This window comes from Bufo bufo, chromosome 6 (assembly GCF_905171765.1).
Source record: "Bufo bufo chromosome 6, aBufBuf1.1, whole genome shotgun sequence".
NCBI classification, from domain to species: Eukaryota; Metazoa; Chordata; class Amphibia; order Anura; family Bufonidae; genus Bufo; species Bufo bufo.
Genome location: NC_053394.1, coordinates 62807262 through 62833788, shown reverse-complemented (window position 1 = coordinate 62833788; position 26527 = coordinate 62807262). Strand labels below are relative to the sequence as shown.

Genomic DNA, 26527 nt, shown 5'->3' with positions numbered 1-26527 from the left:
CTTCTTTTCCCTAATATCCTATGTTGTTAGGGGCCGGATTGGCCATTGACTATACAGGGAGAAATTCCAGTGGACTCGTCAGGTTATGACCTCATGAGGCCAGTCTCCCCCCAAAAACAAAATAAAAAATTCAGTAATTTAGTTATCTGGACCTGTGGCATCACTAGGACTACTTCTTATCCATACATTAGTTAATTAGAATTGTAATAAGCATGGCACTCTACACATGGGGTGCTACGTACAACTATAGGGCTATATGTGTAATGATAGTGCTCCATATATCGCTATACGGCTCTGTATATAGTTATGGTGTTTGATGTCTCACAATATGGTTATGTATATATGCATATATAAAATGATGATGGTCAATATTTGACTAGAAGCACCACCAATGTGGCTACGACTGTACCTACCTAATCGTGTTGGCTCCACCTGCTGCCATGTTAGAACCACCTACTATACGAGGCCACTCTTAGATTTTTGGGGGATTAAATTCACAATCCTCCTCTGTTTAAAATTTTTTTCTAGGTAGAATCAGCCCCCCCCCCCCCCCCCCCATACACATACACCATACACATACACATAAGCTAGTTGACCAGTCCCACTGAAATCCCAAGGCTTGCTGCTCGTATTTGTGTGGGAACCTTTTAGAGATACTGTTCTCTTGCACTAAAGTGAGAAATGTGCCTCCTTAGGGACTAGTTCACACTTTAGTGTTTTTGGTCAGGGATTTCCATCAGTGATTGTGAGTAAAAACCAGGTGCAGCTCCAAACACAGAACAGGTGCAGTTCTTTCCATTATACATTATCTCCATGTAGTCTCCACTTCTGGTTTTGGTTCAGTCACTGGTAGAAATCACTGATCAAACACGGTGTCAACTAGTCCTTATGAATTTTGTGTTTCATTGATTCTATCCACAGAATTTTGTAATTAAGTATTTAGTGCAGATTCTTAGACTGGAGAGTTTTAACCAGTTCTGGTGACATGGGTCTTGCACATTCATTGACAAATTATTATAAAAATGCTAAATAGCCAAGGAGCAATTACATAGCCATCTTACTGTGACGTGAAAAATGGGTCCCCTGGTAGATCGCCCAGTTCACACTTTAAGGCCTCATGTACATGGCTGTAGCAATTTTTGCGGTCCGCAAATTGCATATCTGCAAAACATGGATGCCAGCTGTGGGCGCTCTGCAGATCGCTACATCCTGCCCTCTGTTAGAACATGTCCTATTCTTGTCTGTTTTGCGGACAATAATAGGCAGTCCTATCTTTTTTGCAGGGCCCATTTGAAATGAATGGGTCGGCGAAATCTGTATCTGATCCACAAAAAATGTGAATCAGATGCAGACAAAAACCATGGTCATGTGCATGAGGTCTACGTATGAAATCTACCTTTGATAAAGTGTAACCATCGTTTTAGTTTTTTTTTTTTTATATATATATTTTTTTTTTTAATGTTGTGTAAACACAGGGATGTTAAACGTTTTTGTAATTTTACTTTATTAAGGAAAGTTTTTTTGGGATGTAAGAATTTTTTCTTTGCAAATCCCTAACTGAAATTACTAAGGAGAGTCTGTCTCCTGTCTTCAGTTGTACTGCGCGAGTTGTTGTTCAGTTGTTCGTTTTTCAGAGATCTTTTTTTGCCAATGGCAAATGAGACATGGCTGTGTGATAAAGTCCTTAGTATTCTAATAGGGGTCTACTTGCCATCTCTGTGAAAATATCAGCTATAGATAAAGCCTTGTACCGGTTCATAGATTGTCCTGAAACAAAAATGATGACCATTCTAGATCATGAGAAACCATTTTCAGTGATGTGCCACTTACGTCGATGTAAACTCTGTAAATCGCCCTCTATAATATCCCCTTTGTTCTTTCTGGTCACATGATTGTGAACAGTTGATTCAATGTTAACCGTAGGTAACCCACACAGAAGACATCCCCATTCATTCTATTTGGCCGTAGAGTTACCGCTTCTGGTTTCCTGATGCTAAAGATATAAATGCATTCTTCTTGAGGAGCATTGCCTGGCCTATAAGACTCCTTGTGCGCTCCACAAGATGAAATTGTACCTCTCCCGAAACCCTGACAAACAAACACCTCTCGCCCAGTTGAACAGTTCCCTCTGCTCTACACTTATGAGGGGCAATCACCCTAAGACTGTGATGGCTAACCTCCTGCACTCCAGCTGTGGTTAAACTACAACTCCCAAGATGTACACTTGTTTGGCTGTTCTCAGAACTCCTCCATAGAAATGAATGGAGCATGCTGGGAGTCGTAGTTTCTGCACAGCTGGAGTTCCGGAGGTTAGCCATCACTGCCCTAAGGAAACTCTCTGCAGAAGAGATATTTGCTTGGTTATTACGGAAGTTGTGTCTCAAGGCCATATTTAAAGGTCGGACATTCGCTTATAGGATAACTTCTAGAGATGAGCGAATTTATGAAAAGTTTGATTCGCCGAATTTTACTCCATTCGCTTCGTGACGAATTACTTAGCCATGAAGCGCATTTTTTTTGTAAATAGCAGGTGCAATGACAGGGAGCTGCGATAGTGCCGCTCGCCGTCATTGTACCCCTCAGATGCCGCGTTCATACATGATCGTGGCATCGGAGTGTAAAAACTGTGTCAAATTATTTTTTTATTTTTTTTTATCAAACTTACCGCCTCCATTTGCTTGCCACCGCCATCTTGCGTGAAGATCTGGAGCAAAATCTCGCACGGCACGAGATTACGTCATTACGCCGGCCGGTGTGGTGACATCATACGTCACCGCATGGGATTTCGGCTGAGATCTTCAATCAAGATGGCTGCTGGCAGCCCGGCGCGGGCAAATTGAAGAGGTAAGTATGTAATTTTTTTTTACACTATTTCAAGTTAAATCGATTTGCTAACACTAAGCACAAAGCAATTTGTATCGAATTCCACTTTGTGGGATTCGATTTGCTCATCTCTAAAAACTACCTTACAACTGGTGGCACCAGAGACATTTTTTTTGAGGGTGGGGGAGCTATATTGCCTATCTTTTTGTTGCATTCATGCTCATTCAAGTTTCTTCCTCAACAAAGCCTGTTTTAAAAATAGCTTAACTGCAAAGTCATTTTGCCTGTGAATAAGTAAAGTTATATAGCATTATTTCCCAGCTCTTGTATATCCAGAGACAACTTTTAGTGGTTGGTTTCCTAGTAACACTAGAAATAATGTACGCCCCGCTGCTCGCAGCGATCGCTGCACATTCCTGTGTTACTCATTATTTCCTGGCTGAGTTAAGTTTGTGAGGTTGCAGTATATTTGAAGAGACTTTCCAGTGACTTTTTTTTTTGTCCTGCTGGGACTGGGAAGAGCCCTGTTTGATCCACGTTCACATAGAAACTTGGTATCTATTCTTTGGCTGGAGACCCCATTATAGAAAACAGACTAGTCATCCATCTTATTCTCTTTTTCAGTTACATTTTACTACTGCAAAGGTTATTCTGGAAGGAGATTCGTTCCAAGAACTTTTTTCTGATGGAAATTTCGCTTAGGCCTCATGCACACGACTGTACGGCGGCTCGGATGCGGACCCATTCACTTCAATGGTCCCGCAAAAGATGCGGACAGCACTCAGTGTGCTGTCCGCATCCGTGGCTCTGTTCCGCGGCCCCGCTAAAAAAATATAACCTGTCCTATTCTTGTCCGCGCTTTGCGGACAAGAATAGGCATTTATATTGCCGGCGCCCGTTCCGTTCCACAAATTTCGGAAGGCAACATGGGCGGCTTCCGTTTTTTGCGGATCCGCGGTTTGCGGACCGCAAAAAACGGCATGGTTGTGTGCATGAGGCCTTACTTTGCTGCACATGACAGAGTCTTGGTTATCCGAGTGGTAGTAATGATTATCTAGCACGTACATTTTTTAAACGTGTCCAATTAGGCTGAGTTCACATCTCCGTCAAGGATGTCCGGCAGAGAGCAGCCTGCCGTATATCGCAGAATCCAACATTGCCGGATTCTGTACTTCACTGCCAGATCTCCATGGACTGTCATGAGGTCCAGCAGTAATCCAGCCACTTTCTGGCATAAATGCTTGGTTTTGGCTGGACAAAAACTGTTGCATGCAATGTTTTTTTTTTTTTAGTCCAGATCAGGCAGCCGGACCTCCTTGACGGAGATGTAAAGAGGCCTTAAAGTTAATGGAACAGATAAGATTGAGCTGAAACCAATCGATATTTCTAATTATTGATTTTGGTTTTATTATTTCTTGCATTTCTTTCATTGCCCTATTATATTCCCTCAGTGCTGTAAAAAGATTGTCACCATTAGATATCTCCCTAACTAGTCTCACTCTCAGAATCTATATTCCCTCAGGCACCTTCACACTAGACCCAATTTTATAGAAAGCTGGAGAAAACCCACCCACTCCATTCATGCAGACGTTGGTCAGATTCCAACCCTGAATCCCTTTACAAGACCACTGGGAAAAATAGTTCCATCTCTGAAGCTTGCTCATCTCCCCTGCTAACAAAAGGATTGGGCATGTTGAATAACTTTGAGCTAAACGTTTGGCAGCTTTAAGGGGGCCGTGGATAACTATCAGCCTGTCAACTGCATATACACATGTACGATCAGCTCAGCCTTCCCCTACCTTATGGTTAATAGGAGTATTGAAAAAATACTTATGGGTCCACCATGTTCATGCAGTGGAGTGGTCCCTGTCTCTCCCCCCTTCCTCTGCTGAGTGTGCAGGTGGTGTCCATAAGATAAGGGAAGAAGCCGCTACAGACACTTGGTGTCCACTTATCTACCATGAGAACAATTTTAATGGGCATGTTGAGTAACTAAAGGCCAAACTCCTATGACTATGGGATTGGCACTTGCACCTGTTGTCATCTACAGAACCCTAACAAAAGTTGCAGAACATTCTGAGGAACCCTTGCCTTATAATCAACAGTGAACACTGAACGTTTGGTCTTCAGATGTAGTATAGCTTGGTGTAAGAGCAGAGGAGGGATATATGGCTCATACTTTTAGTACAAGGAAGTAGCATGACACAGCTTTCAATGTGGCCATTAAGCTTGTGGGTACAGGTTGGTGCACTTTGGTAGTTTCCTACTCAACCACAAGCATCATTCAGACCTTAAATGGGTTTTCCAGGAGTACAATATTGATGACCTGTCCTCAGGATAGGTAATCAATATCAGATCAATAGAGATTTTAGCTGTTTGTAGAGGTCAAGAGACTCCGGTGTGCGCTGCAGCCTCATCATAGCTTACCGAGCACAGTGCCATACATTGTATAGTGGCTGTGCTTGGTATTGCAGCCCAGGCCCATTGAGTAAGAGGCTGCAGGACTCGATGGAGCACCGATGCCTCTTCAAACAGTTCATTGTCAGGAGTGCCAGGAGAAGGAGAAGGACAACGAACAATCTGATACTGATGACCTATCCAGAGGATAGACCATCAATATACTACCCCTGGAAAGCCCCTTTTGAGTTGGCCGAGTGACCATACACATTCAACAGCTGAACAATTGTTTGCCCGACAGCTACCGTGTTTCCCCGAAAATAAGACAGGGTCTTATATAATTTTTTTTCTCAGAAAAAAGGGTTAGGGATTATTATTGGGGTAGGGCTTATTTTGGCTCCATGAACATATTTTATATAGACACATGCCCATTACAGAACAGTCCCTGGACAGTGTTTATATTAAATATGACTATAACTCCCCTCATCCATAGGAATGCACCCATATGCTGCAGTACATGGGTGCATTCCTATGGATGAGGGGGCTTATAGTCATATTTGCCACACATTTTTCATTCTGGTACCGTATATTGCCCCTAAGCTGTCCTTACCCAAGGGACCTGGGCAGCAATCTACGGTACCAGGGAGATCAGATACGGCCCGGGAGAGATGTAGGGAGCTTCTCCAGGCAGCAGAGAGGAGAAGAAGATCCTCCTGCTGCCTCCTTCATGAAAGTAAGAACGTGTGGGCTGGCGGCAGTACAGGGCATACAGAGAAGCCGCCAGCGCCCCCAACGTGAAAGTGAAGGTAAACGCGGGCTGCCGGCATAATTTCGCATTTAGTGAAGCTGCCAGCCCGCCCACTGGCGGCTTCACTGAAGCCTGCGCTGCCTTCCCGCCCCCAGTTTCATGGCAGCTCAGGAGTGAGCGCCATTAGTGAGCGCTCCTGAGCTTCTGCAGCCCGCACATTTCCCCCACTTTCCCTTTTATATAAAAAATAATAATACGGCTGTATCTAGGGCTTATTTTTGGAGTAGGGCTTATATTTTAAGCCTACTCCCAAAAACCCTGCAAAATAGCGCTAGGGCTTGTTATTGGGGTAGGGCTTATTTTCGGGAAAACAAGGTATTTCTTCTGACGTCCTTCACACACATGTATAATTCAGCTGTGTGTGTATATGTTGTCCATGGGGAGAGAGGAGAAAGCTGCTGTCAGACACTTCTGGCTTATCTCCAGAGAGAACAAAAAAGAATATTCAGTTCACATTCTTTACCACAGCATCATCTATTGGGAGTCGGGAACTCCCCATATACATTAGCCCACCGTTCTTAGCAGGTTCGGGCAACAATATACTAAACAGAAGACATTCTGCAATGCAATTTAAGGCTACATGCACACGACCGTATGTTTTGCGGTCCGCAAATTGTGGATCCGCAAATAAAAGGATGACGTTTCGTATGGTATCCGTGTTTTTTTTTTTTTTTTTTTTTTTGTGGTTCCTTTGTAATAATGCCTATCCTTGTCCGCAAACTAGAAAAAAAATAGGTCATGCACTTTTTTTTTTTTTTTTTTTTTGTGTGCTGTCCGCGTTTTTGCGGACCCATTGAAATAAATGGGTCCGCATCCTATCCGCAAAAAAACCTGAACTGACACTGAAACAAACAACGTTGTTGTGCATGTAGCTCACCTGGATGGAAGGAAAATCCCTCCAGTGAAAGAAACCATGGGGTCAGATGTGAGTGTTCATCATCAATCTGTGTTGTACTTGTTAATGGTCACAGTTGGAAACTATAGGGGTAATTATCTGGCGCAGATTTTTGCATGCCATGTTGCGGCTTCTTCCCCGCTCATGCCAGGCTTAAAAAAAGTGGCGGTGTCGGGGATGGGCCAGCAGGTTTTTGCATAGAAAATAGTCTAAATGCAAGACAGCTCGGAAGCATTTAGAAGTGGCGGTGGATCAGACGAAGTTATGTAGAGGCCGGTAAAGGGGTTATTAAGACCAGCGTCTTAATAAATATGCCCCTGTATCTGTAAGTCTGTGCTTGGCCTGGGACAGAATATGAAGACTGAAAACCACAAATTGTGTTCTAATAAATGCAGAGTCCTGAGTGTCAGTAGGGAAGCATTGCTAAATGTGAGGAAGTGAAGTCACTGTTGCAGCTGAAAGGTGTGCTACATCTGGCTCCATTTCAGTACCTAGTGTTTCATAGCATTTCATAGTGGTAGAAATGTCTCTTTCCTGGAATGTGGTGATGCAGTTGCCGAGCACAATCATCTGGTTCGAGTCTTGACAAATTTCCGTTAAACATTCCTATACAGTAAGAATATCCTGAGCAGCTTTCCTGCTGTGGTCAGCAATGCTTCACGTACAGTATGTATTTTATATTGAGCAAGATATTAGAAGGAAATGCACTCAACAACTCAATATACCTGGAGCTGGTTCATGTCACCACACAGACTATATGCTCTGGACGCCCCCCCCCCCCCCCCCCCTCATCTAATCCTTTATGGGAGAGAAAGATAAGGCAATCCTCGTGTGAAGTCTTGTCTGGAGAGATATGGAGCCTTGCATGCACAGGCAAGGAAGACTGGTCTAGGCTGAGCTGTACTTCACTGACAAGGGGCATGACATGTGCTGGTTTAGGAGTAAAATATAAGTAGAAGCAGCACCACACCGTCCTTGGTCGATGTAAACACACAATGCAACAGCCTCACCATTGACCCACGATCCAGCAGGCCATGAGATAAGCGAAAAGCAAGATTGGCACCGGCAGCATCTCGCATCATCCAAATTTTATTGCGACCTCAAGACATAATACGACAAATACAGCAGCGTTTCGGCTGATACTCAGCCTTTGTCAAGCTTGACAAAGGCTGAGTATCAGCCGAAACGTTGCTGTATTTGTCGTATTATGTCTTGAGGTCGCAATAAAATTTTGGATGATGTGAGATGCTGCCGGTGCCAATCATGTGCTGGTTTAGGGTCCATTCACACGTCCGCAAGTGTTTTGCGGATCCGCAAAACACTGACACCGGCAATGGCCATTCTGCACATCGCCGGCACTATAATAAAAGATGGCTAATCTTGTCCGCAATTGCGGACAAGAATAGGACATGTTCTAGTTTTTTAAGGAAACTGAAGCACTGATGCGGAAGTGCGGATGCGGACAGCACATTCCGGCCCCATTGAAAATTAATGGGTCTGCACCCGTTCCACAAAATTGTGGAACGGATGCGGATCCATTTTGCAGACATGTGAATGGACCCTTAATCAAAGCCTGCCACCATGAAATGCAGGGAAATCTGCGTACAACATGGTATAGAGCAGGAGGAGCTGAGCAGACTGATATATAGTTTTCTGGGAAAAGATTTAGTACAATTTAAAAGTTTTATATTTCTGCTTTTTCTATCCTTGGGAGTCCAGTGGGTGGTCTTATCAGGGATTGATGGCCTTCGCTGTATAAGTGCCCTCAGTCATTAATTAGGACTGCCCAATGGACTACCATGCTTAGAAAGAGCAGGCAGGGATTTAAATTAATAAATTATAATTGTAGATGAGCAAATTGAATCCAGCGAAGTGGAATTCGATCCGCATTTCTAATTTGATCAACGCAAAGCCAAATTTCCTCGTGCTTCATGGTAGCAAATCGTTTTGACCTGAAATAGTGTAAAAAAACAAAAAAAAAATATATTTGCCATTTACTTGCAATGGGTCGGCCGCCGCCATTTTGATTGAAGATCTTGGCCGAAATCTCATGCGTGGATCTTCAAGCAAGGTGGTGGCGGCCAGACCGTCGCAAGCAAATGGAGGCGGTAAGTATGATTTTATTTTTATATTTTTTGTTAATTTTACACTGTATTATTACTCTCAGATTCAGCGATCATTAATAAACGCAGTATCTGAGGGGTACAATGATGGGGAGTTCCCTGTCATAGCACCCGCAAAATGCAAACCATTTTTGGTAATTTTTTAAATTCGTCAAAGCAGCCAAATCTAATTTTCCAAAACTTCACTCATATCTAATTATAATTGCACAATCTTTTCCATCCAAACTACTGTGTGTGTGTGTGTGTGTGTGTGTGTGTGTGTGTGTATATATATATATATATATATATATATATATATATATATATATATATATATATATATATATCTCTGTCTACTCGGCTCCTTCTGCTCTGTAGCAAGCCGTGAACAGATCGCCCTGCACTTTCATGGTGCCAGGTTCCCTTTATCATCTTAACTATTAAAACCCCTAAAGTATATTGGAATTTTTTGCCAGGAATTTTAATTAAATCAAGACAAAATTAGTGACGCCTTGAACAGATGTTGGCAGTAAAGCTCAGTTATCTGAAGTATTTGATATAGTTTTAGTCAGGGCTCTGTCAGTGAAGTTGTCCCATATCGGACTCTATTTTTCATGGTTACCACTTGGGTGCATTGACATGCTTCTTAAAGGCGTTTTCCCCGAATAAATCATTGCTATCCTAACTCCAGGATAGCTCTGTCCCCCTGAGGAACAACACGAAACACGTGTTGGGGCTGGTGTTTGTGGTGCCTACTGGTTCTGTAAATCTGTATCCCTCCATTGTGGCCTTATGCCACCTGCATTGTATGACTGATCTGCATTGGTCCAATTATTTCTGACCTTAGTAGGTGTCTTGTCATGTGGTGTTTTTTATCTTTACCAAATATGTGTGATTTTTACTTATGATGTATGATAAAGCTGATTTTTTTTAACCATATAGTGTTTGCAGAGTACACGTTTCCTCTTCGGTGTTCTCAGATGTTCCCTCCTGCACCTGCGAGGATTGAGTGCCTGTTCTTTATAGGTGTTTCATAACTTCAGGATATGCCATCAATGCATGATCCAAGGAGATCATGATGAAAGGGCTAAGGCCCCTTCCTTACACTGCTCTTCTCCACGTGGCCATGCCTGATTATACATCTCTGTTTCCTTCACCTCAGTGAGGCTAAGCTACAGTACCAGACCCAGTGTTTGGGCAGTGGCGAAAGGCCCTTGGCTTAGGAAAACCCATAAGTTCTACGCAGGGGAGGGCTGGCAGCCTTAGTCCTGGGGGGCAAATCCAGTCAAGTGGCCCATTTTTAGCCCCGCCCATTATTAAAAGCCCCTCCTACATTTAATAGGCCACTCCCAACACACACTGTACAGCTGACATTCTATAGTTGAGGCCTGTCTACACATCATACGGAGAGGGGGGGACCTGTCCTGGCTGCACTGCCTGCTTATACAACAAGCTACAGCCAGGAAGCTCCTCCGCTCTCCTCCCTCCCCAGATCCTGCTTAAGGCTTGTGGTTCCCCCCCACCATCTGCCACCCGCCCGTGGCCTGCTGCCCCCTTTCGTCATCCTCACCCAGCTCTGAATCCTCCTTCTGCAAATGGCAGGGGGAGGAGCCGGAGCATCTCCTCTCCTACATAGCACCACATACCTCTTACATCCAATGTCACCTTTGTTGTAGACGTTCTTTTTCCTCATCTTCTCCATTCAGACCAGACCGCCATGATGATTTTTCAGCCATCTCCCGTCTCTGCAGAGATTGAGAAACAGACATTAGTTTCCTGCCACCCCCAATACTATACTGCAGAAACAGTACCCCTGGGAATACTACTACCACACAGATAGTGCCCCCTTAAACAATTATTGGCACACAGTGCTCTAAAAAATAACTGCGCCCAGACACTAATAGTATAAAGATAATGTCCCCCAAAAATAATTGTGCTAAGCTGATACTGTGCCAGGGTGCCCCCAAAGTAACAATGCCCCCCAAAATCCCACCAATAGAAATAATTATCTGCCAGAGCACACTTAGTAGTAATAATGCCCCAATAGTGCCCTAGTAATCATGTTCCTCATAGCCCCCCAGTAGTAGTAAAGCTCACCATAATACCCCCTAGTAGTACTAATTTTCCCTATAATATGACAGTACATGAAATACCCCCGCTTAGTGCCCGCAGTTGAGCTAATGTCCCCATAATGTATGCCAGTATAAAATACCCCTATATAGTGCCCCAGTAAATGCACTCATACTGCTCCTCTCCCCCTTCCCCATAGTGTCCCCCATAATATGCCAGTAAAAAAATGCCCCTTAGTACCCCCAGCAGATGCCCCTATAGTGCTCCTCTCCCCCACAATGTGCCAGTAAAAAAATTTCCCTTCTTAGTGCCACCATATGCCCCAATAGTGCTCCACTCCCCCATAGTGCCCCCAAATAATGCCCCATAGTGCCGCTCTCCCCTATAGTGCCTGCCATAATGTGCCAGTAAAAAATGCCCCCTTAGTGCTACCAAATGCCATAGTGCCCCCCATAATGTTCCAATACAAAAGGCCCCTTTAGAGCCCCCACTTCCCCATAGTGCCCCCAAATAATGCCCCTATAGTAACCCCAGATGCCCCATAGTGCTGCTCTCCCCTATAGTGCCCCCCAGAATGTGCCAATAATTAAAAAAAAGCCCCTTTAGAGCCCCCAGATACCCCCATAGTGCTCCTGTCCCCCATGGTGCCCCCCCATAATGTGCCAGCAAGAAATGCCCCCATAGTGCCAGCTCCCCCCCCATAGTACAAGCCCCCCATAGTGCCAGGCCCCCCATAGTGGCAGCCCCCCCATAGTGCCAGCCCCCTTATAGTGCCAGCTCCTACCCCATAGTGCCACCCCCCCCCCATAGTGCCAGCCCCCTTATAGTGCCAGCCCCCTTATAGTGCCAGCCCCTTTATAGTGTCAGCCCCCCCATAGTGCCACTTCACCCATAGTGCCAGCCCCCTTATAGTGCCAGCTCCCCCATAGTGCCAGCCCCCCCCGTAGTGCCAGCCCCCCCATAGTGCCAGCTCCTACCCCATAGTGCCAGCCCCCTTATAGTGCCAGCCCCTTTATAGTGTCAGCCCCCCCCATAGTGCCACTTCACCCATAGTGCCAGCCCCCTTATAGTGCCATCTCCCCCATAGTGCCAGCCCCCCCCCCGTGGTGCCAGCCCCCCCCATAGTGCCAGCTCCCCTATAGTGCAAGCCCCCCCATAGTGCCAGCTCCTACCCCATAGTGCCAGCCCCCCCCCATAGTGCCAGCCCCCTTATAGTGCCAGTCCCCCATAGTGTCAGCCCCCCCCATAGTGCCAGCTCCCCCAAAGTGCCAGATTCCCCACCTTAGTGCCAAATCCCCCCATAGTGCCAAATCCCCCCCATAGTGCCAGATCCCCCCCCCCATAGTGCCAGCCCCCCTATAGTGCCAGCCCCCCCATAGTGCCAGCTCCTCCCCCATAGTGCCAGCCCCCTTATAGTGACAGCCCCCCATAGTGTCAGCCCCCCCTATAGTACCAGCCCCCCCTATAGTACCAGCCCCCCCATAGTGCCAGCCCCCCCATAGTGCCAGCTCCCCCATAGTTCCAGCCCCCCCTATAGTGCCAGCTCCCCCTATAGTGCCCCCCCATAGTGCTAGCTCCCCCAAAGTGCCAGATCCCCCCCCATAGTGCCAGATCCCCCCATAGTGCCAGCCCCCCTTATAGTGCCAGATCCCCCCCAATAGTGCCAGCCCCCTGCAAAGAAGAAAAAAAAAACAACACTAATACTTACCTCCATCAGCAGCGATGCAGCCTCTTCTGGCCTGTGTCCCTGCTGTGTGCTGCCCGGCTCAGGCGTCGCAATGATAATGACGTCATTGCTCTGCCTGAGCCGGCCTCTGATAGGCTGCAGGCATTAGTGCCTGCGGCCTATCAGAAGAACAGGGGAGGGACACGCCTCTCCCTCCCCTGCCCCACAGCACACAGCACGGCCGCAATGACATCCAGGGCCGCGCCGCCTGTGGTGATGATCGGCGGTGCGGCCCTGAAGAATAAAAAAAAAAAAAAAAAAAATAAAAAAAAATAATTTTTTTTTTTTTTTAAGACGGTCGGCCCAGTGGCCGTTTATTTCGGGCGGCCTGGGGGGCAATTGCCTCCCTGCCCCCCGGCCCAGCCCGCCCCTGGTTCTACGACCTGTGAGAAATATACTTGTATCACTATTTTGTGGCAGTCCACCTCTGGCTGCTTAGCACTGGAAACTCAACCCATAATGCTCATGGCAGCTCTTGGACTAATATTGGGTAAACCCAGATGTACTTTAGGTGGAGCAGAGATGGTAGTCGTATTGGATGCCTGGTTGGTTGAGAGATCCCAAAGGCCCATCACAGGAAGACACAGTATCATAAAAGGCACATGGCAGGTATGGTGAGGGCCCTGTAACAAATGTTGCATTGAGGCCCACAAGCGTTAACTTATTCCTCTGCACTAATTTGAACAGTTGTCCCCAAATGTTTGTCCATTTTGTGAAGGTACCAAAGTGTTTTGCACACTGCAATATTTAATAAATGAATACATGTACACCTGCTGTATTTGGATAAAGCCTATAGACATGTGACTGTATACTGATGTCCTCTTCGTACAGTGATTACCGGATAAACTATTGTTTTTGTCTCATTTTGCTTCTAAGCAAAGAATGTGCTATGTCTTGTTGACCTTGAGTTCAGTGGCAACGGCTTGGTGCGGAGGAGCTTTCCCTGTACACACCGTCACTGAGGCATTTTACTTTCTGCTCTGAGGATCTCCATATTTTATGTGTCTACAGTTAGTTAGTTTTGGCTGATTTCCCAGACTAATTTCCAAAGAAAACTCTACTTGCTTCAGCAAGATCTGAGCCTCTGCTCAAACTGCGGTCTTCATATTATTTATTTTTTATTTATTTATTTTTTAAGGACTTTGTAACCTTTCTGAAAGGTTTACTATTTAATATCCAATGTTTGCAATGCAACAAGAAACTCTGAAAAAGCTGTTACTGACTTCTATTTGTTTGCTTCTGCAACGAGCCCCTGAGGAGCCGGAGAAGAGGATGGGAGTGGTAGTGGCCCTGATGAGGTGTTGTCATTGTGTAGTCCTTCAGGCCATCGCTTCCTGGGGTTTGGTGCACGGTGCAGTGAAGTGTAGATTGAAGAATAAGGTCAGAAGTAAATGTATTTAGTGCAAAATATAACTTGTGGCACATCCAACAGCAATAAATATAAAGTGCATTTTCTCTGACACCAGTTAAGAAGGTATGGTGGCTGGGTGGATGACAATAGGTTGGCACTAGCAATCACTTGTGGATATAGGTGTCCATTGTAGTACAGGCTTAATGTTAGTCTGGCCTAGAGATGGTTTAGGAGGTGGTGGTGTCTGAGCTGTTGTCCTTCACCTTGCAGCAGTGTCTGTAGAGCTGTATTTAGCTGATCACTCTGCTGTCTTGTCTCTCAAGTGTTGTCTTGATGCAGGATTAAGTTCTCCCACTAGAAGAATATCTGATTCCTGAGTTTGCCTCTGGAGTGTTGGTCTCACAGGGGAATAAGATACAGTTCCTGGGAGTGGGAGCTCTGACATATGCTTCCTCACTCATCCACTATCAGAATATGAACTCCCTCGACTCGCAAGACTGGAGCTCCCCCTCCTGGCAGGAGGCAGGACCAGTCTACTACTAGAGGCGAGAGACAGGGTGTTTGTTTAGCCCTGTTCCTGCCAACCATTGGCAACCATTACTCACCTGCTGGAATGCATGGCATAACATAACAGTACATTACATAACACTGCATCTAAAACAATTTCAGATAATCCCAGGTCTGTGATATTGCACTTCCTAAATGGAAAGTTAAGCAACTTTTCAAATGGCCTTCATGAAATGAAATGATTCCTACAATTTTGCTGTTGTAGTCTGTGAAATTCCCCTACGTAGCTGGCTGTCCTGCAGGTTCTGACCTGGAACTATCATTTCACTGCTAATGCTCTGTTGCCTCTCTGCTCTTTCCCTCCCTTCTCTTGGTGTTAGAGATAGCAGCAGGGAGAGGGAGTAGGTTATAGACAGCATATTAGTATGGAGTGGGGAAAACCATTGAAACCTTTAGGAAGGGTTGATCACACATGCTCTACAGTATATCATTAATATTATTTTATATATTTTTTTCTTATCCTGGAAAAATCCCTTCAAGAGGACTTGTCACCAAAAAATGCAATCTGACAGCACCGTGGAGATAGTATTGTGGGAAAAGATTCAGTAAAACCTGTAATTTATACATTTATATCTCTGCCTTTTCTACCTTCTATGAACAGCATCTGTACCAGTGATGTGTTACCAGTGATTAGCGATAAGCCAATTTCTGCTTATGAAATTAGTTGACACTTTAATTTATTGGTTAAAAGTGAATTGCGTTATGGATTCCGTTACCATGGACCATAACGCAATTCTATGACGGAATGCATAACTAAATGCCTTTAGAGGTATTCCGTTACTCACTCCATCAGAATAGAAGTCTATGGGCTGCATAACGAATCCGTCCCGTTTCCGTTATGCAGGAGAGGACTCAAATATGAAACTTAGGGGAGCACAAAATCTGAAATTCGCTCATCTCTACCAGTGATTGATAGCATTGTGTGTATACAGAGATAGCTGTCAGACACCTCCCTCCCTGTACCGATAGCACTTCATAAGGCTGCAGATGTAAACCTAAAAATTTCAAGTTTTACTGAATCTTTTCCCTCAAAAATATATATCAATCCACTCTGCCTTTCCTGCTCTATAGCATGGTGCTTTCAGATTGCATCACATTCTTTGGTGACAGGTTCCCTTTAAGTTTAAATCATAGTCTTACCTTTTTCAAATGGTGCCTAGAAGTGTTATAGTGGTATAATGTTACTTTTCACATCTCTGTTTTATAGCCCATGGAATTGCTTTTAGGCATGAAAGTGAGCTCGCACACATCACTGTTTGTTTCCAACTGACACTTTGTGTTTAGTAAGGAATAATATACATAGATTCCTCTTGCAGGAGCATTATGGAACGCACGCTCTGTCTGTAACAAACTGTCGTACATTCATGAACTTTTCATCTCTCAAAACCTTTCCTTTCTGGGTCTCACAGAAACATGGCTGACACCCTCTGACACCTCCTCCCCCTGCTGCACTCTTATAGGGGATTTCAATTCACTCACCCCCCCCCCCCCCCCGCCCCGGCTGCAAACATGGTGGAGGAGTTGGTCTTCGCCTATCAGACACCTGCTCCTACAGCCCAGCTCCACTTCCGCCCTCAATTACCCTCACCTCATTTGAAGTACACTCTGTTCGCACAGAACACTCTACTCTCCCTCCAACCTTTTAAGTAGTCGTCATTTACCACCCCCCAGGCCCAGCCACCATCTTTCTTGACCACTTTAACACCTGGCTACTACACTTTCTTTCTGCCGACATCCCCACTATCATCATAGGTGACTTCAACATCCCTATTGACACCTGCCACTCAGCCACCTCTAAACTCCTGTCACTCTCTTCCTCCTTCGGCCTATCACAGTGGTCTTTAGCTCCCACCCACAGAGATGGTCACATTCTGGATCTGATCTTTACCCGCCTCTGCTCCCTATCTAAACTTTCTAATTCACCTCTCCCCCTATCCGACCACAACCTACTTGCCTTCTCTTCATTGGTCTCTTCTGATGCGCCCAAGGTCCACACACTAGCACACCCCCGCAGGAACCTTAAACATCTCGACTTTTGCTTGCTTTCTGACTCTCTTCTCCCACTCTCTACCATCTGTTCCCTCCAATACCCAGGTGCTGCTACCACCCTATATAACACCACAATAAGTATAGCTCTGGACACTGTTGCCCCCTCACACACAACAAAACCCAAAAAATTAACAGACAACCCTGGCACACCAACCTGACCAAAAAACTCAGACAAGCTTCCAGGGCTGCTGAGCAGCGATGGAAGAAATCCCATTCTAAAGATCATTTCACCGCATACAAGCAATCCCTCCTCATATTCAAATCCTCACTCGCTGATGCAAAACAGGCCTACTTCTCATCTCTCATATCTTCCCTGTCCCACAGCCCTAAACAACTTTTTAGCACTTTTTAGAGTTAAACTCCCTTCTCCGTCCCCCAGCGCCCCCACCCTCTTCTCAGCTGAGGACTTTGCCAAATATTTCAAACAAAAGATAGTCCACATCAGAGAAAGCTTCACTACACAGTCCCCATAGACTTTCTACACAACTGCTCGGTCCTCTTCTCCCAAAACCCACTTCTCCACCATTACAGAAGAAAAACTTTTCCACTCTACTCTCCAAATCTCATCTGACCACCTGTGCACTTGACCCAATCCCATCCCACCTCATACCTAACCTCACCACAGTGTTTATCCCAGCCCTAACTCATCTCTTCAACCTATTACTAACCTCTGGTGTCTTCCCCTCTGCTTTTAAACATGCTACCATTACACCCATCCTCAAAAAGCCTTCACTTAACCCATCTTCTTTGTCCAGTTATCGCCCCATATCACTTCTTCCGTATGCCTCAAAGCTACTTAAACAACATGTCCATTCAGAACTGTCCTCTCACCCTCTCCTCCTGCTCCCTCTTCGACCACCTACAATCTGGCTTCCGACCCCACCACTCAACTGAGACTGCCCTTACCAAAGTCACCAATGACCTACTGACAGCCAAAACCAAGAAACAATACTCTGTCCTTCTCCTTGACCTGTCCTCTGCCTTCGACACTGTTGACCACTCCCTTCTGTTGCAAACTCTCTCATCTCTTGGCATCACTGACCTGGCCCTCTCCTGGATCACATCATACTTCACAGACCGGACGTTTAGCGTCTCCTACTCTCGCACCACCTCCTAGTCTCATTTCCTCTCTGTTTGTGTCCCGCAAGGCTCTGTCCTAGGACCCCTGCTCTTCTCGATCTACACTTTTGGCCTGGGACAGCTCATAGAGTCCCATGGCTTTCAGTATCACTCCTACGCTGACCACGCACAAATCTACCTCTCTGGTCCAGACATCACCACCTTACTATCAAGAATACCACAATGTCTATCTTCTATATCATTTATACGTAAAATAAATGCCCCTTAGTGGTGGCTTGATGTCATACATGGAGTACAGGCCTCTAGCCGGCTGCTCTTATTGTATGATAGCATCTGCCACAGTTATGACATACAGACAATACAGACTTACAGTGTATAATGTGAATTGGAAGGTAGATGGTTGGTGTAAGAAATCTTTCCCTAATACACACTTTCTTTCTAACCTTTGCCCAGGGGTCACCCCTGATGGTGGGGTTCGCTGTCCGCGTACCTTCCCTCCTTTTCCTATAACACCCTAACAGTGATAGTGTAGTGTAAACAAATAAGATGTATACGATACTGCCACAACAACATTTGTGGCAGTATCGTATATATGTTGTTTGTTTACACTACACTAGAACTGCTATCATACAATAAGAGCAGCCGGCTAGAGGCCTGTACTCTATGACATCAAGCCATCACTAAGGGGCATTTATTTTAAGTATAAATAATATAAAGTATATTTTAAAAGGGTCTGTGAACTGACTTGAGAGAGAAAAATATTGATGAGAGGACCGATAATATCTAAAAACATAAGAAAAAAAAACGTGTTGACTATCTTCTATATCTTCCTTCTTCGCCTCCGCTTTCTAAAACTTAACATGGATAAGACAGAATTCATAATCTTTCCCCCATCTTGTTCAAACCCCCCAACAGACCTATCTATCACGATCAATGGCTGCACACTCTCCCCGGTCAACAAAGTCCGCTGCCTTGGAGTGACCTTGTATTCTGCCCTTTCCTTCTGACCGCACATCCAAGCCCTTTCCACCACCTGCCGCCTCCAACTCAAAAAGATCTCCCACATCCGTGCTTTCCTTAACTTTGAATGTGCGAAAATGCTTGTACATGCCCTCATCATCTCCCGCCTAGACTACTGCAACACTCTCCTCTGTAGCCTTCCATCTAGCACTCACGCACCCCTCCAATCTATCAACTCTGCTGCCCGACTAATCCACCTCTCACCCTTTTACTCCTCTGCCTCTCCCCTCTGCCAATCCAACAAATTCACTTCAAAGAACTAACAAATACATGCAAGGCCTTCCATAACCTGTCCCCTCCCTACATCTCTGAGCTACTTTCCTGATACATCCCCACACGCACTCTCCGATCCTCACAAGACCTCCTTCTCTCCTCTCCTCTTATCACCTCTTCCCACAATCTCCTCCAAGATTTCTCCCGTGCATCCCCCATACTCTGGAACTCGCTACCCCAACATATCAGACTCTCACCTACAGTGGAATCCTTCAAAAGAAACCTGAAAACCCACCTCTTCAGACAAGCCTACAACCAGTGACCCTGCTGCCTCTATACTGCCATGACCAACTTCACCCGCACCTACTGTGTCCTTCTCCCATACCATGTAGATTGTAAGCCCTCACGGGCAGGGCCCTCTCTCCTTCTGTACCAGTTTGTAACTCGTCTTGTTTATGATTAGTGCAATTGTCTGTATTATGTATGTGCATCCCTTATCATATGTACAGCGCTATGGAATGAATGGCACTTAAATAATGAATAATAATAATAAAATAGATGGCTAGATAGATAGATAGATAGATATTACAAGGTAATTTAGAACCTTGTGATCCTGTTCTTTTATGTTCTCCATTGAACATGGCTTCTCGTAATGTCCAGAAGATAACATCTCAGACTTGTCATTTGTATTTCCAGTGGATGAACGGGCTAAAATAGTCAAGTCCCGTTGTTAAAGAGGACCTTTCATCTGGCAAAAAATTCAGAACTAAGGGTCATGATCCCTACAGCGGCGCCCAGGGATCTCACTGCACTTACTATTATCCCTGGGCGCCGCTCCGTTCTCCCACTATGCCCTCTGGTATGTTCGATCACTGGGTTATAGTAGGCGGAGACTTGGTTATAGTAGGAGGAGACTGCCCTTGTTCTCCTGGGCGTCTTCTTCTCCCAGGCTGTAGCGCTGGCCAATCGCATCGCAGAGCTCACAGCCTGGGAGTTTTTTTTTCCCAGGCTGTGAGCCCTGCGCTGCGATTGGCCAGCGCTACAGCCTAGGAGAAGGAGACGCCCAGGAGAACAAGGGCAGTCTCCTCTTACTACAACCAAGTGACCGAACATACCGGAGGACATAGCGGCAGAACGAAGCGGCACTCAGGGATAATGAGTGCAGTGAGATCCCTGGGTGCCGCTGTACAGATCATGATACTTGGTTCACAATGTTTTGCCAGATGAAAGGCCCTCTTTAATCTTCCTTACTCACCACAGTATTCTTAAGAGTCTTTACCAACCCCAGATGGCTAGTTTGGCTCAGCAGAATAATCAATAGCGGCCTTTATTTTATTTTTTTTCATATTTAAACTTTGGACTTTATGGTCATCTTGGTCTTTTTAAGCTCACTATTTTCTAGAGAAATGGAATAGGAAAGAAATTACATGTAGGCATTGGCATCCAAACAATTGACCGGAGAGGATATCGCTGTCCAGAATTTCCTCTATACAGTTTGTTTTGGACATTTTAAGGCATTTTCACAGGATATTCCATAAATGTCTAATAGATGGTCCCCCCCCCCCCCTTCCCCCCCAAAAAAATAAAATCCTATCTCTCTTTGGGGAAAGCTCCTTAATCGGTGTGAGGAGACTTAAAGGCCATACACACTCCTCTGGAATTCTGGCAAGAAAGGGATGCAAATGAGCTCTTAACAAGCTCTGCCTCTGATGCCACCAGATTTAAGGCAGCTATTCTATAAGTCAATGTCCCACCCTTTAAATAGGCCTTGAGACATGACTCGGATATTAAATAAGTCAGCATCTCATCTGCAGACAGCTGTTTCAGGGTGATTGCCCCTCATCAGTGCAGAGCAGAGAGAACTTGGTTAACTGTACTGGCTTACCTTATAGGATAGCTGCCTTACATCTAGTGGCATTGGAGGCAGAGCTTGTTAAGAGCTCATTGGCATCCCTTTCTTAATAGATGGGAGTAATGTCATTGATTGCTACAAGGTGAGACAGACATAGGTGGCTACATCCCGGAGTAGACTGAATGGAAATGATCAGGTCATGTAGATGGTGCTATTCATTAAAGTCTATGGGAGTTACAGAAATAGCTGGGCAAGAAGGGTTCTTCTTAAATGGGGTTTCCGGTACTTTTATTATTGACGGCCTATCCCCATGTGAATGTATAGTGAATCAGGCTAGAAATTGTTCGTGGCTATTGAAAATGGTTTCATTTTTGGGAAAAGAAACTTGAACATTCGGTACAATGTGGAGAACAATAAATATTTTCCTTAAACTTATTTGTTTTGTCATCAGGTTGATTGGCAGCACAACTATATCACTTAAGGAACTTGTTGGAGGAGCAGGTCGTTCCCTTCCCTTTAAAGGCTTGGCTCTGATGACTGACAAGGGGCAGGCCACTGGGGTAAGTTTGGGTTAGGTTCACATGGTGCAGTCTTTGAGGTGTTTATTCTCCCGGGAGCTGATCCTAAAGGGAAGAACCGTAAAAAGGAAGAAGGAATGATTACTACTTCTTTTTTGTATCTGTTCCTTGTTTTTGCAAAAAGAGGCTTGTGAACTGAACCTAACATTTTGTCTCTTTAAAAAAAAAAAAAAAGGGGGGAACCTTTAAGGCCAGGGTCCCACATGCAGATTCTTATAGAAAAACTGGCAACAGATCACACAGAGGAACAGATAGGAAATCCAGAGAGCGTTCCCAGCATGCATCAGCCACAATGCACCCAACCCTTGTGAACCTGCTTGAATTTTTGCGGGCCATTCACACAGGAGCGGCATTAAAGGGTTTTCTGGTTGTGAAAAGTTATCCCCCCTATGAACAGGATAGAAGATAACTATTGGATTGGTCGGGTTCCTACTGCTGGGACCCCCACCTATCAGGAGAATGAAGACACCCATACCCATTGGAGACCCCTGACATGAACAGAGCAGCAGGTTAAGCATGTGCTCTGCCGCTCCAGTCATTTCTATGGGGGTTCTTGGAAATAGCCGAGCTCTGTACTCTGCTTGAACTCCGATAGAGATGAATAGCGCAGCAAAGCACATGCTCGACCTGCCGCTCCGTTCATTTCGAGGGTCCCCAAGGGGATCGGGGTCTGCATTCTCATGATCGGTGGGGGTCCCAGCAGAAGGACCCCTATCGATCTAATTGATATTCCGCCTATCCCTTAACCTGTGGATAGAGGATAACCTGTCACAAACAGAATACCCCTTTAAACCAGTCTAAAGATGATCTGTCTCCTCTCCTCACAGGTCTCTTTTATGAGATACTTTACATTCCCGATAAAATGACAATGCTATTGGATTTATACTTGGAGTTCTACACTGTACTGTTACCTCAGTTATTCCTCTTGGAAGTATATGAACAAATTTGCAAGAGGGTGTTACTATTTTCTTTGTCAATGGGGGGTGTCCTCGCACAGTCTGACACTGATTGCACTGACTGTGGACAGTGCCAAATCATGCAAGGACACACCCATTGACTAAAGGGAACAGTAACGCCCAGTTGTCGATTTAATTCTATATTTCCAGAAGGAATACAAAGAGCAACAGGAATGACACAAGTTTGAAGAAAAGATCCTCCAAAATTCTTATTTTATGGGAAAATTAAGTAGTTACTAAATCAGACGTGTCAGGAGAGTGACAAGTCCTCATTAGATGATATAATGTGAAGAGTATAGAGGGGGGTAGTAGATGTTGTTTTTGGGGATCCTGATGGTTGTCATTACCAGGACTTTTGTTAATCACATTGTCACTCTGTTCCTTTGCAGGCCACTATTGATTTAATAGTCTCCTATGAACCTCCGGCATCCAACAGCAATCCAAATGACCCAGGAGGGACAAATGTGCCAACAGATGCAGGTACAACGATTGCTCTTATTATAGATTTCTGGTTATTCTTTTCACCCTTTTATATTGATACTGGATGCCAAGTGTCAATCACTGAGCCAACAGGGCGCAGCCCCTGAATTATCCAGTAAAATTCCTTTTATCTAACATCAAAGGTACCTGATGAGATCAGATGTATTCCGGAATAGAAGTATATAAGGGTGCCTGTAGACGATGTGGTAGCGTCACGCAGCAAGCCTGCATGTGGTTGTGGGCCACACGACTTGTACAAGTACACTTGCATTTTGTGCGGAACTGTCATGGATCTGCACAGACGGAACAGTCTGCATCCGTTCAGAACGGATCCGTTTGTATTATCTTTAACATAGCGAAGATGGATCAGTCTTGAACACCATTGAAAGTCTAGGGAGGACCGATCTGTTTTCTATTGTGCCAGATTGTGTCAAAGAAAACGGATCCGTCCCCAATGACTTACATTGTGTGTCAGAACGGATCCGTTTGGCTCAGTTTCGTCAGACGGACGCAAGTGCAGCACGCCAGACCTGCAGGGTATTGCGAAGTGAGGTCACGGTTATGGGCAATCGAGGGTTACTCACTGTATTGGAGAACCCTGGGCAGGCATGCGACAGTGAAGGAGAGGCTGACACAAAGTTCCTCTGGGGCACACTCTGTATGTAGGGACCAGGCCTGATGGTGGATGAGTGCCTGGGGCAAGGTCCCTTTAAGGATCGTGACGCCAGTGCCTGTGACGGTGGCACACCGGTTTCCAGTAGCAATTAGTGAGGTACACAGGTGGTATAGTGAACCAAACGTTGCTTTACTTTAAACAGTCCAAACTTTGTACATACAGCTGGTAACACAGTCCCTTACATCAAGCGCTTCACAAGCAGGCTTATTTCAATACTGGCAGGTATACTCTTGGCAAGATACTCAGAGGGCAATAATAATACACACTCAGACCAGGTTGTACCTTCTCCTCAGAAATAGCGTACACTGTTCCTTAGAACTCCTGGCTGGATTTCATCCCAAGGCCCGGATGCCTAAATGCTGGCTTTTATCCTTGGTAACAATAATCTTCCTCCCGTATTTATCCTTGCATTATATTTATAATTCTTCTGCCCATCAGCCTACTTGTGTCTAGCTGGATACACTGGCCTTGCTTGGCTTGAGGGTACTGCAGGTTTCTCCCAGGAGGCACATCTCTTCTACTGGGGTGACTTTTTCTTGTGTTATCATCTCAATAATACTTCAGGCAGGCTATGGTCCTTCACTAGCCTCCTGGTGGCAACTAGAAGCCTGGACTATCCAGCTGCATGTCAGGAGGAGGCCCTCAGCATATCTCTGGCTAAGATGCCTTCTCACTTCTGTGTCCACAGACTCCTGACAACAGACTAACTCCTCCCTGTCTGGGCCTGAACATTTATACCAGGGGCTCCCTATCTCCCTCTAGTGTCTAGGATGCCTAACTACACCATCATAGGCCTGCTATGCATGACACAAGGGAAACATTGCATACAGAAAATACATTAACATACATGGTCAAATATAATATTACTGTCCCTTAGGAGTAGGAGTAACACGTGACCCAATTGACCCTTGTGTAGTGCCCACCCCTACCTAGTGGGATACTACACAAGCAGCGTTTTGGTGTCCGCCTCCAAAGCGGAATGGAAACTGAACTGATGCATTCTGAGCGGATCCTTTTCCATTCAGAATGCATTAGAGGAAAACTGATCCGTTTTGGACCGCTTGTGAGAGCCCTGAACGGATCTTACAAACGGAAAGCCAAAACGCCAGTGTGTGAAAGTAGCCTAAAGCTCATGGAAACCTGTACAAGCCGCACTGCCAAAAATTTGGGAATTTTCTTTGACAAAACTCTTGATCTGTCATAGCAACGTATCATAGGTTTTAATCAGTTAGGCTCTGATTGCTGAACCCCCTCCCTTCCCCTTCCATACTGATTCCTAGAATAAGGAGACAAAGTGCTCACATAGCGCACTCTTCCCTCTGCAGAAAATGAAGTTAGATGGACTGGAGAGTATATGGACCTGCCAGCGCTTCTCTCTCCTCCTTCTAGTGATCGGGGGAGATCTCAGCACTCGGACCTCCACAGATCAAATCCTTTCCTAGGTCGCTATGACATATTGAAAGTTCTGAGAAAGCTCAGTGACCCTTTAAAAACAAGCCTGTTTTGCAGCAAGCCATTCTACCATCCAGGCATGCTTAACATTGATGCGCAGTAAATTTTATATTGATGGCCGATCCTTAGGATAGGTCATCAATATCAGATCAGTGGGGGGTTTGACTCCCAGCACCCGCGGTGATCAGCTGTTAGAAGAGTTAGCAGCATTAGTGCGAGCGCTGCTTCTGCTTCAGGACTACCTACGAGCCATCCGCACTGTGGAGACGGCACTGCTCCATCCCATTGTAATGACACGCCACTGCAAAGGAGACAGAGCGTAAGTAACTTTGAAGAGTAAGTGGTGCTAGAACCAGCTCCACTGCCTCTTGAGACAGCTGATCATTGGGGGTGCTTGGAGTCCGCCCCCCACCGATCTGATATTGATGACCTATCCTGAGAATAGGTCATCAATATTAAACCACTGCACAACCCCTTAAAGCTCAAGTATTAGACTGCGTTTTAGACTGTGGCTATGCGGCAGTGATTTAATAAAAATTTCCACTGTGTTGTGGCAGTACAGGTGAAGAACATGATTCTTGTGTGCCTCTCCTCTACGGCCAAACCAAGGCAATTGACCAGAGCCCCCACCTGCCATGTCCCATGGTCTCTTCCTTGGGCCTCTCAAGCATCAGGGCATCTCTGCACTTCTTTATATCTACACCCTGATCTTGTGCATGGAATAGTAGTCAGATGGTCTGCTATTCTTGGTATTACTGTATGGGCGGGCAGGAAATCTCACCACCGCTAAACAGTTCTTGTGTTGGCTTGTTTTGTTCGTTGTAGTGTGTGCTTACAAGGTCATGCGGCTGCCGGGCCATAAAGCAGTATGTGAGTTGATGGCCTGGGGCAGTCATTCTGTAGGCACAGCCGCGGTTTAGTGACTCATTTATCCTGTCTAGTGATCGCTCCCTGCTCCCGGCGCTCAGGCATTTCAAATGTATGACACTTTCTTCTGTACATTTGCGAATAAACAGATTGTTGTATGAATACAGATTCATACAAAACGGTGTGTTAAAGGGTTAATTCTGCAGGGGTTTCCTTCAGGCTTTTTCATTATGTTTGATGGCAAAAGTGGCGCAAAGTGCTTTTTGCGATGCTGCCCTCTGGTCCGGATCCGAATGAAGAGCTCCTTTGGCTCGAGACACGTTAGCATATCCATGGAAATTCATTTTGTATCTAACTTTGACCGAATAAAATTTTGGTTCTAATTTTTCTACGTGGACGCTGGCCACTTTTTCTATTGATTTGGAGTCTGGGGCCAGTAACTTTTTTAAAAAAAAATTCTTGCGGTATATAGCACCAACGTATTCCGCAGCGCTTTACAGACAATGTCATTACTTACTTTCCAGTTCCCTATCAGTATGTCTTTGTAGTTTTGGAGGAATCTGGA

General features: G+C 45.3%; 1 protein-coding gene across 8 annotated transcripts in view; it reads left to right on the top strand.

Moving 5' to 3' along the window:
* Nucleotides 1-26527, top strand: part of MYOF (myoferlin) — a 210525-nt gene that overhangs the window by 58328 nt on the left and 125670 nt on the right. For all 8 annotated transcript variants that reach the window (XM_040437962.1, XM_040437961.1, XM_040437959.1 and 5 more), the window contains exons 4-5: nt 21405-21513; nt 22877-22967. In XM_040437962.1, coding sequence (XP_040293896.1) covers nt 21405-21513; nt 22877-22967 — 200 coding nt within the window. The remainder of the gene's footprint in view (nt 1-21404; nt 21514-22876; nt 22968-26527) is intronic.